Source organism: Myotis lucifugus, unplaced genomic scaffold (genome assembly GCF_000147115.1).
Source record: "Myotis lucifugus unplaced genomic scaffold, Myoluc2.0 scaffold_608, whole genome shotgun sequence".
Lineage (NCBI taxonomy): Eukaryota > Metazoa > Chordata > Mammalia > Chiroptera > Vespertilionidae > Myotis > Myotis lucifugus.
This window is the reverse complement of record NW_005871656.1, coordinates 10392-23506: the sequence shown is the minus strand read 5'-3', so window position 1 is coordinate 23506 and position 13115 is coordinate 10392. Positions and strand designations below refer to the sequence as shown.

Here is a 13115-nt window from a genome sequence, read left to right as displayed (position 1 = left end):
TTCTGCATTTTGAAATGTGTGAAAAGGTTTTTTAAGTGATCCCAAATAGGATGGATTTTATTATGCATTACTTTTTTCTGAATATAAAAGCATTTATGCTTACAGCATAAAATCTACAAAGCACATTAAAGTGTAAAGAAGAAAATCTATAATCCTACCTCTGAGTAATATAGCAACATTAGTATTTGACGTAAATCCTTTTGGGGATTTTTTTCCTTTTAAAATATTTTACAAAATTAGAATCATATACTTTTATAATCAGCTTTTGTACTTAATAAATTACAGACTTTTTAATGTTACATATATTCTTCTACATGTTTTAATGACTGTACAGGTGTGTCATGACTAAAGGTAGCTTTTGCTCAATTGCTGTTGTCCATCATAGTTCTTTCAACAGTGCTGCAGTGAACCTCCTCCCAGATGTGTGTGTGCACATCTGCAGTTACAATTCCTGCCTCAGGCTTCCTTCCCATAGGTGGAGTGGGGGTAAGAGTTCATGCCAGGCTTGAAGCTCTGGGTGCTCACTGCCCCGGTTTCCTGCATCCAGCTCTGTCTTTCAGAGTTTAATGAGGGAACCTATTTACATGAGTCTGTGAAATGTTTAGGAAGGACCTTGTGGAGTTTTCCAAGGGCAGTGCAAAGTGAGAAACTGAGAGCTTATTACTAATTCTAAGTGCCAATTAAGTATAGCGTACCTTGTTCCCCAGACTCTCCAAGTCACTGAAAAGGCCAAATGAATGATCATTACAGATACTGCTTAAAAGCAGAAGTTGAAATAGGACAATGAGGGACCAGATGAAGCTTTGAGGGGAGATGGATTGCCACTCCCAGCAACAGTGAGCTGGGCTTCCAGGTGGGTACACCCAGATGCTGCCATAGGCTGCAGATGGAGAGCAGGAGAATGAAGGCCCCCTATCAGCTGTTGTTGCATGCTGACAGAGTGCAGCACAAGTTCAAAGATGAGCAGTGTTTAGCACTTACTTTACATTAAAAAATAGGGAAAGATCAGTTTCTGGCACGACAGCCTGAGAAGCTCTGTGAACATGCTATTCAGAATAACAGGTGAAAATCACTGTTAAAAAACCAACCACTTAAAGCCTTTGGAAATGGTCCTAAGGGCATACAGCAAATGAAAAACATCTTTGCATGAAAGTTCAGTAAGAAAACCAAGAATCTGTTATCTGAACCAAGACTGATCTTGGGAGATCTCTTCCATCCAGCCTCCACTCAGGGAATGCAGCCCCTACCTTGGATGAAGTGTCACCGAGAATACAGGGGCTCTGACTGGCCTTGTCCAGCTCATAAGTTGGTGGTGCCATGCCAGGAGATGCAGACAGAAGACCTCTGGCTACTGCCCCCCACTCCACTTTAGGAGTGTTCAGCTCCTAAAGCAGGGGTGTCACTCAGAGATGCCTGGGTCTAGCAAGAGAGAAACAACTTATCACTTGCAAGAGAACTCCAGTAAATCGACAGCTGAATTCTTACCAGCAATAATGGAAGCCAGAAGGCAGGGGGATAACATGCTCAAAGAACTCAGAGAAAAAAAACACCTCAACTACGACTTGTATATCCAGCAAAGCTATCTTTCAAAAGTGGAGGCATAATATATTCTCAGGTAAAAAGATTGGATTTGTTCCTAGATGACCTACATTATCAGAAATACTAAAGTTCTTCAGGCTGAAAGCAAGTGATTTCAGATGGTAATTTCAATTCACATGAAAAAAACAGTACTGGTAAAAAGGTAATTATAAGACTATATAAATTGTGATGTCCCTGCTCAGGGGTCCCCAAGATGGTGAGGTCTTCCCTATCCAATGCCTTGCACAAAGTCTAATCAAGTGAGAGGGCGGGCACAATTCCTCTGTAAGGACCATATAGGCAGGCAGTTCTGCCTTACCAACCCAGTGCTTCCTAACTTCCTGAGGCTGAGAATCACCTGAGTTCTTGTTAAAACAGTCACCAGCCAGACATGGCCCCATCCCAGATCTGGGAGATGTGTCACTTGGGATATTTAACAGGCCCCCAGTAGAGTTGTGTGGAAGGAGCTGTGGGGCCCATGTGACTCAGCATTTTCTCCCCAGCCCCTCAGAGGGGAAAATTTCAGGGGCAGTCTTCACTGTGTGAAAGGTCTCCAGGGACTGGATGTTCAATGCGGGGGTTGGGGTGAGGGGGTCTTCAAGAGCCTGGGGGCACTGGGCTTTGATCTTGAGGTTGCTGGCCTCAGCCTAGGCTCTACCCCATGTCCAGCCTGTGCCCAAACCTCCCTGCTTTGCCTCCTGCCAACTTGCTTGAATGATGTTTATTTTTCACACTCTTTTAAAAAGCCACTCCTTTTCTCATCAAACAGAGGAAAAAGGTTGTGCCAGAATCTCATCTGGCCAGATCGGCAGTGATAAGAACCCAAGTTATGTCTGGGTCAGAGAGGGATGAAATCTCCAAAATTAAACATCCTGATCAAGAAAATCTCAACACTATGCAACCAATAAGAAATTACACATGTAAATTGGCTACTGAGGCTCATGTGATTGTCATCTAAACCCCTAATTTTAACCTTTTGTGTTCATCAAAACTTTTTTACTGAATTTGAATCTGATAAATTTGAACTAAAAATAAATAAAAACTCTGAAACAACAGCAATCAAACCCAGGAGCCTCATGGGACAGAGTTGTGGGTCTTCCCAGAACTTCCTGGGAAGAGTTGTCAAACTGTTTCCAGGGCCTCAGCTGGTGTGTGAGAGTTGAAGGGCCCCTCTTGCCTTGGAGACAAGGGTGGGGTCTTGCAGGGTAGAGCTGCAGGGGTGTCCTGCTGGGACATAAACTGCACAAGGAAGACACCCAGAGTAGCCCCAGGTGGCCTGGGAGAAAATGTACTTTCTTTGGTGGCTGTAGGAGACATGGTCTGCTTAGGACAGGACCAATCCTGTGGAGGTGATGATCTACAATTGTGCGTGAGGGCCAGCTGGTAGAGGCCCCTGGGAGACTCCAGGGCCAGAGAAGGTAAGGGGGACAGGTGGAGCCCTGGCCTGTCCAACCTCAATGTCCCTCCCCCCATTGTTCCCCAGGGGCAGGGACAGGGTGAACGAGGGAAGAATGGCTCAGGAATCCAGGGCCTTCCTGAAGTCCCTGTGCCTGCTGGGAGCTCTCTGTGGAGACTCCAGGCCATGTGTTCCCCCTTCATGATAAAGAGATGAGGATGCCTCCTCTCGGTGGCGGAAAAGTCTGACAGCTGTGTTGCCCAGACTTGGAGCAGGAACAGCAGTACATGCTGGGATGGTCCACACGGTTGAGTGGAAGCTGGGTCCCTGCAGGCCTCAGACCCTTTGACAGCACTTGTCAGTGCAGGACCAACAAATGGGATCCTCTGCTCGGTCTCCATCTCTGGCCTGAGAGCCTTAATGCTGCTGTCAGGGACATTCTCTGGGCTACTTTGGCCCTATCTTGTGGATTAAAATAACTGATGGGGCACAGGGAATTCTGTGTGGCTGAACTGGGTCATGATGGGACAATAGAGATCATTTTAAATTCAGAGTTCCCTCTATAGGGACCTGATTCTCCCTAGAGATGTCTGAGGCAGCGCCCAGTGGGCCATGTGGGGACCATCACCACCCATTCATGGAACCAGACAGTGCCTCTCGGTCAGAGCAGGTCCCTCTCAGCTGAGGACAGGTCAGAGGAGGAGGATGGACATTGACAACCTGGAGCTCACCATAGTTTGTGCCGGGAAGCCCCCAGGAGCCCCTGAGGATGGCTGTGCAGTGCAGAGGAAGTCTTCCTGGGGTAAAGGTACATCATCCCCTGGGTGTGGGGTCAGAAGGCAAACACAGCAGCTGCACTTGGCAGGCCCCTTGGTGGCCGGTACACTCCAGGTCTTTCCTCTGCTTAGGAAGCAGGGTGTCATCTGGGAACCGAGTCATCTTAGGATTCTTGGGATCAATAAGGACAAGGGAGGTACCAGGAAGGACCTACTCAGTTTCTGGCTAAAGCAGCAGGGCTGTCCTCTGGTGATGAAAGCAAGCGTAGAGACGCGGTCTGAAGGCAAGCTGGCCGGGTACAGACACCCCACACACTACAGCTCAGAGCCAACCCACCACCCACCTCCCTCTCCCTGACCCCTCCGTGCACAGGGTGTATCTATGCTTGCCCTCGGGCTGAGTCCGACAGACTCACTCTGGGCCTCCCCAGCCAGCTCCCCTTCCTGTGTCCCACCATGGCCTAGGACGGGGTGCATAATCTGCAGGGCCCAACGCACAATGAAAACGCCAGGCCCCTCGTCCATAAATTACCAAATATTTCAAGGCAGCAACAGCAGAGTGTTGACCTGAGCGTGGGCCCGTGGTCCTCCCAGGTTGACCCGTCTGGAGCGGCGGGTGGTGCCCCGGACGTCCACTCACACTGGGGTCCTGAACAGCTCCCAGACTGGCCCAAGTCTCCTCACCCCCGCCCCCTTCTCTCCAGAGACCCCCTGCTGTTGCCGCCTCTGCTGGAAAGCCCAGGAGCGCCCCCTGCAGGGCTCAGACCCTTTGACAGCACTTGTCAGTGCAGGACCAACAAATGGGATCCTCTGCTCAACAAAAGGGTCCCACGCCCCTGGGGATAAGGCCGAGTTCCTTCGGCCCCTGACCTGCAGCCCTCCCAGCCCTGGGGGCCCTCACTTCCGGCGGTGCCTCCAGCCCTCCCCTGGCTGCGTCCAGTGCGAGGGGCTCCTCCACCGCAGGCTTCGCGTTTCCCCTGGGGCGTGGGCACTGCTTCACCTGTTCGGCCGGGGGCAGCTGGGGTCTCCCCGGAGGGGCAGCTGGCCCAGTCCAGCCAGCAGGCAACACCCCCGAGGGGCTTCTGAAACGGCAGCCACCACCCAGCTTTCTCTACTGGGTCTGCGGGCAGGACCGAGGATCCTGGAGGGTGACCCCGCGGGAACAAACCCGCCAGAACAGAGACGAGCCCCCCCCCGCCCGCGCCCCCAGACTCCGGCAAGGAGACCACGGGGACCCCGGCCTGGGGGGCGTAGCTGAGCCAGCGGCGGAGCTGGACCCGAAGACCTTAACTCAGTGCCAGCCCCGAGCGCCACAGCCCACCTGTTCTTGTTGGGCAGGACCCTTCGTGGCGATTGGTCCAGGGAAGGTCGTCCCACCACGTGTGCCCCGCCCCGTCCGCCCTCCACGCCCCGCCTCCCTCCCCTCGCCCCGCCTCTCCCTCCTCCCTGCCCCGCCCGCCCCCGCCACTACGCTGTCCTCTGCGCACCCCGCCCCTCCGCGCCCCGCCGCCTTCGTGAGGTCCGTATCCCGTGCCCACCCACCGGTGCACCCGCCCTGGCCTTGGTGAACGCACTATCTGCAGCCGTGAGGAAAGCCAGGCCCCCTCGACTTTACTCCTCTTCCCATTTTGCAGGTATTTCGTTTTTATTTCATGTTTAACGGCTACGGAGACTTAGCACAGTGCTCTTTTATTAAATGCAAATACAAGCGATCAATGGTTTTATGAAGTTTGTGTCTTTAAATAAAACAGAACAGGAAAAGAGGTGGATAAGATTAATTTGAATTTTCCTGGAAGTGATTTTTAATATTTGTAACGATTATTTGAAACTTGATTTATTTGAATTCGTAGATACAGGAGCATAAAGTTCAGCTTTCCAAGTACACTGACTTCGCCAACAGCACAAACAAGTCAGGAGTGACATTCACCAACAGACCACACACATCAGTAGTAGCCCATCATCGCACAGACAGGAGAGGAGGCTGGAGAGACTAAGTTACTTGCAGTGCACTCATCTCCAGAGGGGGGCTGGTCTGAAACGTTGGTCCTGGACCTGCCCATCCTGCAAAACGCCGGTCCCACAGATCCAGCAAAGTGTGAGCCTACCAGGAGAATTCCACGGAAGATAGAATTTTGCTTCTCAGTGTTGATTAGAGTTAAGGTTTCAGTACTTGTTGGTTTATGGGACACGTTTTCCCATTTAGAACTGTTAGCATTAAATATCTACTCAGTAATCACAGCTCACCACAGTTAAAGGGACCTAAATGAGACCATGATCTGTTTTCACACCATCTAACTACGTTAGGTTCCATTGGCACTGATGATGAACAAATTTAAGAAATGGCAGCCTTTTCAAAGGTTGGATAGAGCTTTGTGGTTTCAAATGAAGTGGAGACTTAAGGAAACCACAAATGTCCCGAATCCTTCTTGGTAGTCAGTTTTGTGTTTTCTGGGTTAGGATTCTGTATAGCCCAGGCTTTCTGACTGAGAATTGACTTTCCTACATGATATTACCAGGAGTTCTAGGGACCAGTCAGCTAACACGTATGCCTAATATAGCAGAAGTAATGATGGGGGCCATTAAAAACAGCCCTTGGAAAGAGATTTTCAATTTTTCATTCACAAAGCAAATGAAGCTTCCTAATTGCTACAAACACAGCCGGAAAGCTCAGCTCCTACTAGCCTGCAAGCCCTTACTCTCTGCTTCCTTGTGTGACCTTCGCCTCTATTACAGGAACAGCGTGGCTGCTTTCTCTAGTTCACTCGTGTTCAAAGAATTCGTGGCAGGCGGTGGTAACCATGGCGATGAAGGCCACAAATTCCTGGAAGTCACATTCGCCATCTCCATCGTTGTCCAGTGTTTCCATGACTTTGTCCACAGCCTCCTGCTCCTTGATTTCCTACGAGAAATCAGTCACCCAGCTTGTTTTTAAATGAAATTTAAGGCCATCAAAACATGATTAAAAGTTGGCTGGCTTAAAAAAATCGGTATCAGAAACAACCTAAGATATAAAATGCAAAATACCAGGAAGATTTCTCCTGGGACCAGAGGACTGTTGTCCAGGGGTCTGTGCCTTCTCTATCTTACTTTAGGTCCAGTGGGACCTGGGCTATTTGTAAAGACTGAATGGAACAACCAAGATCTGAAAACCTGCAGGTTGTTATCACTATACTTAAAAAAAGAAGAATAGCATATCGATCAGCCAGAGTATATTATAGGAAAATGTCTTGAAAGAAAAAAAGAACTTTTGGCCCCCCTAAATTTGTCAGTTTCTGTGTGTAGCAGTCCCCACAATAAAGGCTTCCATGGATTTTTATGCTTTGAAAGGTTTTTTTTTGTTTTGTTTTTTGTTGTTGAAGTAATTCTTTAGCATGCCCTAAATTTGTGAACTCCATGTGTTCTTTTTGCCACTTGAGCTGCTTTCTAGGTGTCATGGAACTTTTTCCGACAGTTCTTCCAACACAGAAGCCAAGTGAATAGTCTTACAAAGTCTCTGAGGAACAAACACGGTGCAGGGCCATAACCATGTGAGAATGTGGCATTTTCACTGAAAAAGAGCATCAGGCAGGTTGTTCAGAAGAACAATCCCCAGTGCAGGGAGGTTGGCCTGAGGAAGTCTGGTATAATGTTCAGTGGCTGCCTTTAATCTAAAACACGTGAAAGACTGAGCCCAGCCGGCGTGGCACAGTGGTTGAACCAGGAGGTCATGGTTCGATTCCCAGTCAGGGCACATGCCCAGGTTGCGGGCTCAATACCCAGTGTGGGGCATGCAGGAGGCAGCCATTCAATGATTCTCTCTCATCATTGATGTTTCTTTCTCTCTTTCCCTCTCCCTTCCTCTCTGAAATCAATAAATATATATTTTTTAAAATAAAACATGTAAAAACTGAGATTCCAGCAGGGGTTGGGCGGGACCTATAAGCATAGGTTAGAAGATGGATGGCAGCAGTGTATTATTTCAATTATACTATTGGTTTGCCTCCTAACCAAAATCACCTTGATAAAGCCAAGCCAACAAACGTTCATGATACCTTGGCATACTTACCTTGAATTACTTATCTTTTATAAATTGTGGGTACCACATGCTAAGCTTCTTCTATATTTTAAAATCAATTGCAGTTAACTGGTTCTTGAACTTTCACTATATGTTAAGGCAGCACTTGACAAAAACTATCATTTCATCCTCACAACAATCCTTTTTACAGAAGTAACTGGGACTTCGATTAAGTTAGAAGGCAGGATTGGTGGGACTGAATAATTAAACATGTGAGTGAGGCAGCTGCCACTAGGACTTGACTGCCTGAGAAATCAGTCCCAGAATCAGATTAGGGGATGCCTCCTCCACCCACTTCCGTCCCGCCCCCCCCCCTCCCCCGCCGCCCAAGCCTGCAAGTCACTTCCTCTGCTCTGGTGGTGCCATTCAGAGCCTTGGAGTGTTTGCGTGGAGGTGGGACGGGAGAACCAAGCCAGCTGCAGACAATGGGTGCTGCCCTGATGCTGGAACTTGGGGCTCACCCTGCACCGAGAGGCTCAGCTGGCTGGGATGGTGGCTCCCTATCACCATCACCATCCCACAGGATGCTCTGGTGTCTTTCCCGGAATTAGCTCCTGGTCAGACATCCGTGCACTGGTGCATTGGCTGGCCTTCTCCCTGTGTGTGATTGGTCACTTCAGAACCTTGGTTCTGGGTACTAAGGGGAGGTCAGGCACCAGGTAGATTGCAGTTCGTTACCTTGGGGGTGTAAGACTGGTGTGCAATGGAGATGATGGGTGGCTGATCCAAGGGCAGGAGCTAGTGGGTAGGGAAGTGAGTCCTCCAGGAGGTGTCTGGACATTCTTTTACCACAGATCAGAGTGGGACCGGTGTGGGAGAGGAGGGCTCATCAGGAGTCCTCATGCAGCTTCCTGAGTTAGGGTCCTCTCCACTGTCTCTTATTCCATGAAGCCCCCTGCAAGCCCCCAGGCCTCCTGCCCTCAGTCAAGTAGGTTGTGGTCCTCCATGGATGTGCCAGCCTGGGTGCTTCCGAAGCAGAGGCCATGTCCTTGGGCCTGTGTCTCCCCAGTAGTGAACGTAATGAGTGGTCGGTAAATATTTGCTCAGTGAACGGCATCTTTATCACCTAGGTCCGTGGTCGGCAAACCGCGGCTCACGAGCCACATGCGGCTCTTTGGCCCCTTCAGTGTGGCTCTTCCACAAAATACCACATGCGGGCGTGCATGTACAGTGAGATTGAAACTTCGTGGCCCATGTGCAGAGTGCATTTTGTGGAAGAGCCAGTATTTTGTGGAAGAGCAACACTCAAGGGGCCAAAGAGCCGCATGTGGCTCGCGAGCCGCGGTTTGCCGAGCTGCAGTTTGCCGACCACTGACTTAGGTGGATGCTGAACATCTAGCTAAAGCTAAAATAGTGCTTTTCCCCGAAACAAAAACTTATCTTTAACATCTTCTTTATATGCACATGGCCCATGATAAGTTGTGAGTCTATTTTCCATCCAGTCTGCCATCCCTGCTGTAAATCCTTAGATTTTTTCAGAGAAATGTCAGCATTATTTAGAATCTCTACTTTTGCCTTTGAGACAGCAGTTTTTTCTTGATGTTCCTACTACATACAAAACAAATGAAAATGAAGACAACACGGTTCAACTAAGCTCCATAATGAGGGTTCAATCGTGCAAACGAGTTTCCAGAAGCAACCTAGGAGTCCTGAAACAGACCCGGAATCGCCTTCATGTCTGCTCAGAGAGGAAGTGCACAGGTGGTTTTAGAAGTGGAGAGGAAAATGCATAAACTGGCGATTTTAAAAGACTCACCTCTAAAAAATGGGAAAGCTCGTTGTTGATGAGCTCCTTGAGTTCGGATTTCTTCAGCTTGTGCTTGTCGCCCTCCTTTCCGGAATATTGATGGAAAACATCAATGAGGGCCACCACGGCCTTCTCCAGCTCAGACATCCTAGGGGCCCACAGAGGAAAGATGCCTTCTCATGCTTTTTGCCTTGTTTCACAGAGAACAGTTAACATGTTACCTATACAGACATCCACCCAGAAGAGGGGGCTGGGCCAGCCTTGGTTCAGCTCCAATGTCAAGCTCGGAACTTGCTCAGTGGTCACCAGTCTCCCATCCACCTTTTAGATCCACTCTTCCCCCTTTGCCCCTTTTCTCTGCCCCTGTTGGCTACCTTGACGAGTTGCCAGGCCCTCTGGATTCTGATTGGGTTTGGCTAATGGGAAACTCCAGCGAAAATATGAAGGCAGCCCTGGCTCATGTGGTTCAGTTGGTTGGGCATCGTCCCGTGCATCGAAAGGTTGCTAGTTCAATTCCAGGCCAGGGCACATGCCTGGATTTGGGGCTCAATCCCCTGTAGGGGGTGTGCAGGAGGCAGCCAATCACTGTTTCACTCTCACATTGATGTTTCTCTCTCTCCCTTCCTCTGTCTCTAAAAATCAGTTTAAAAATCTTTTAAAAATATGAAGGCAGAGCAGTGAAGGAGTTCTGGGATTGATCCCTGCCGCCTACCTTGGGCACCCTCTGCCCTGGCAGGGCCCCAAGTCAGTGACAGTGCAGCTGAGCAGAGCAGAGCAGTGCTGCAGGCTGTTAGAATTAATAAGAAAGAAGTAAGGTGACGAGGAGCCAACTGAGGGTACAAACATCAATAGTCGTCTTATGTTCTGTCAATAAACAATTGGAAGACAGGAGGAGAATTCCATTCACACAGCAGCACATACGTATTACTAGGAATATGTTTAGCATGAAAAGTGTGTAGGTCTTTTCAAAAGATTTTAAAGATCACAAAATGTAGGAATTTGCTTTCCTTTGAACTAATATGTAAATTTAACTCATTTTTTTAGTAAAAAAAATCTTCACTGGAAAAATTAATATGGTAGAATTTCCACACATTTTTTGAAAAAGAACATCAGTGAAAGGTACTTTGACCTACTAGAAACAAAAACGTATTATCAGGTTATACAGTTGAGCTGGTTCCGCTCAGGAACAGGCAGGTGCAGCAGGAGCCGCCGCCAGGTCTTTCTTTAGGATCCAGGGAGGTGCTGCCTCAGTGAATGGGGAAAAGGCCGCTTATTCCCTCCTAAGTGTTTCTCTGCAGTTGACAAAGTCAGAAACCTTCTGCTTCCCTCCACACGCACCTTATACCACGGCCTGTGAACTGAAGGAGTTCCTGTTCAAACCTGGGGGTTAGGCACATTTTACAAAGGACAGTTTTTCAATTGTTTCACAAAACTGAGACACTCGGCCAGAGGAATTTACCGACTTTAGACCTTGAATTCTTCTTATTACAGAATCCTAGTACCGTTATAGTGAAAGATAAATACAAGAGTTACATCTCCTTGTGGAAAAATCATTCCCATGTTGAGTATGTCACATCTTAAAAATAACTTGGAATAAAATATTTGAATTTTTATTTCTGACTTCCCAAGGGAAAGAGAAATGAGGGTTTTCATCTTGGCCTGATTTTTGCCAAAGTCACACCATTAATTATCATTATACTTGGTTTTAAGTCCCTAGTAAGAGATATGTCATATACCCGTAGGACAATTCAGATGGATGAAAATCTTTAACATTTCCTACTTTCTTATCCTTTGCACTCAAATTTCAATTATTGATTTTTTTAAAAAAAGAAACAAAACAAGCCTCAGTTGGTTTGAGTGTTGTCCCAATATGTCAAGTTGCGGGTTTGATCCCCAATCAGGACACATACAAGAATCAACCAATGAATGCATAAATAAGTGGAACAACAAATCAATGTCCCCCTCCCCTTTCCTCTCTCTCTCTAAAATCAATAATAAAAAAAAGAAAACGAAACCTTTTATATTACCCTGATGCTTCTCAAAATTCATGATGTTTTGGGGAAGAGGAAGGTAATTTTTTTTGTGTGTGTGAAGTATGACTAGTGGGATTTTTCTAAAAGGAAAAGCATGGAAAATATACTTCATATGTTTTAAAACTCCATAAAATCTGATTTTCTTTAAAACCATACTAGAAGTTAATTAATTTATTTTCCCTGTTAAATTCTTCCCGTTGACTAAGAAACAATTGATGGTGTAAAGCTCATCTTTTAAGAGAAATGGAAATCAAATATCCATGTTCCTTTTGCACTTCATTCTATGACTGTCACTCCTGCTTCAATTAGCCTCTTATTCCTGTGTTAATCTTTTTATGTCGAAAACAAGAGAAGTTTTGGGCTTTAACACATCGCACATGATGTGAGGGTTCCCTCTCAGGAAGGGGCCCTACCTACTTGAGAAATGATCAGACTGATGAAAGTTAAACCCACCATAAACCCCGATTTCCTTGACCCAATTTATAATTCACTTGTGAAGACCTCTCAGTTTTCATGGAATTTCTGAGTGGGTGTGCAGAGGCCCTGACATTTCCCTTTGAGGGAAACGGGAACACTGAGAAGCAGTGCGTGCCCAGGGCTGGGGCAGGAGGAAGGAGAGAAAACACTCATCTGTAAGAGAGGGCTAACCTAGCATCAGGCTGCCCGTCCTCAGCCCTGCGGAAGCAAAAACCCTCCTCTTCAAAGAGGGGAGAATCAATATTTGCATTACTTCTGGGAAAATGTCAGCAATCACCAGACCCGAGGTTTCTCCAATTTATGGTACTAAAAACATGGGCAAAATGAACCTCTAGCTGTCTAGGCTTGAGGCAGTCATGTCCACAACGCAGTAGTAAAATCCACACTTTGAAATGCTGCACTTCTCCTAAAGGGGCTTTCTGAACTACCACCCAGTTCTCCAACCCACCTTCTGGGATCCCTGCCCCACCCCAGCCCCCCAAAGAGCAGGCTTTCCCCCCTCACGTGTGATCTTGGTCGCTCTTCGCTCTTTGTGGTCACCTCCTGGCGGCAGTGTCCTGAGTGGCAGGAATGGTGGGGAGGGATGGCCTTTTATTCCTTCCTCTGGGCGTGGGTCCCTTGTGCAGTCCCATTGCAGGCCCAGGCAGCCAATGGGGGCCGAGGGCAGGGTGGGGGTGGCTGGGGCAGGCAGGCCTGCACACAGGGCTGCATTGACCAAGCTGCCACCCGGGGACTGCACTTGGGCCAAGGAAGAAAACGGCCTGCGGGGCAGGAAGTGGGGAGTCAGCTTTTTGTGTTATTTTAAATTTACACATGAATATTAATGACCTTCTAAAAGCAAGGTTGGTGGTGGGGAGAGGAGAGAGACAGATTAATGGATTCAAACAACACAAATGTTCAGCCAAGAACTTGGAGCGTCCAAGTGCAGGCTGGACCATGCTGGTTTCCAGTGGAGAGGCCCTGAGCCCTCTCCTGTCTCCAGCTCCCCCCTCCTGGCCCCCACTAGCTGGCAGGATGCCCCGTGGACATCTGTACCCTGAGCTAAGCAGGGCTG

At 48.1% G+C, this 13115-nt stretch overlaps 1 protein-coding gene across 1 annotated transcript; it reads right to left on the bottom strand.

The window, feature by feature from the left end:
• Positions 1 to 5415: 5415 nt before the first annotated feature.
• S100B (S100 calcium binding protein B) lies at positions 5416 to 12639 on the bottom strand. Its single transcript, XM_006104793.3, has 3 exons — positions 12566 to 12639; positions 9561 to 9699; positions 5416 to 6649 (listed from the first exon to the last, which is right to left on the bottom strand). Exons 2-3 carry the CDS (start codon positions 9696 to 9698, stop codon positions 6509 to 6511), a joined length of 279 nt encoding a protein of 92 aa, XP_006104855.1. The 5' UTR covers position 9699; positions 12566 to 12639; the 3' UTR covers positions 5416 to 6508.
• Between the last annotated feature and the right edge of the window lie 476 nt (positions 12640 to 13115).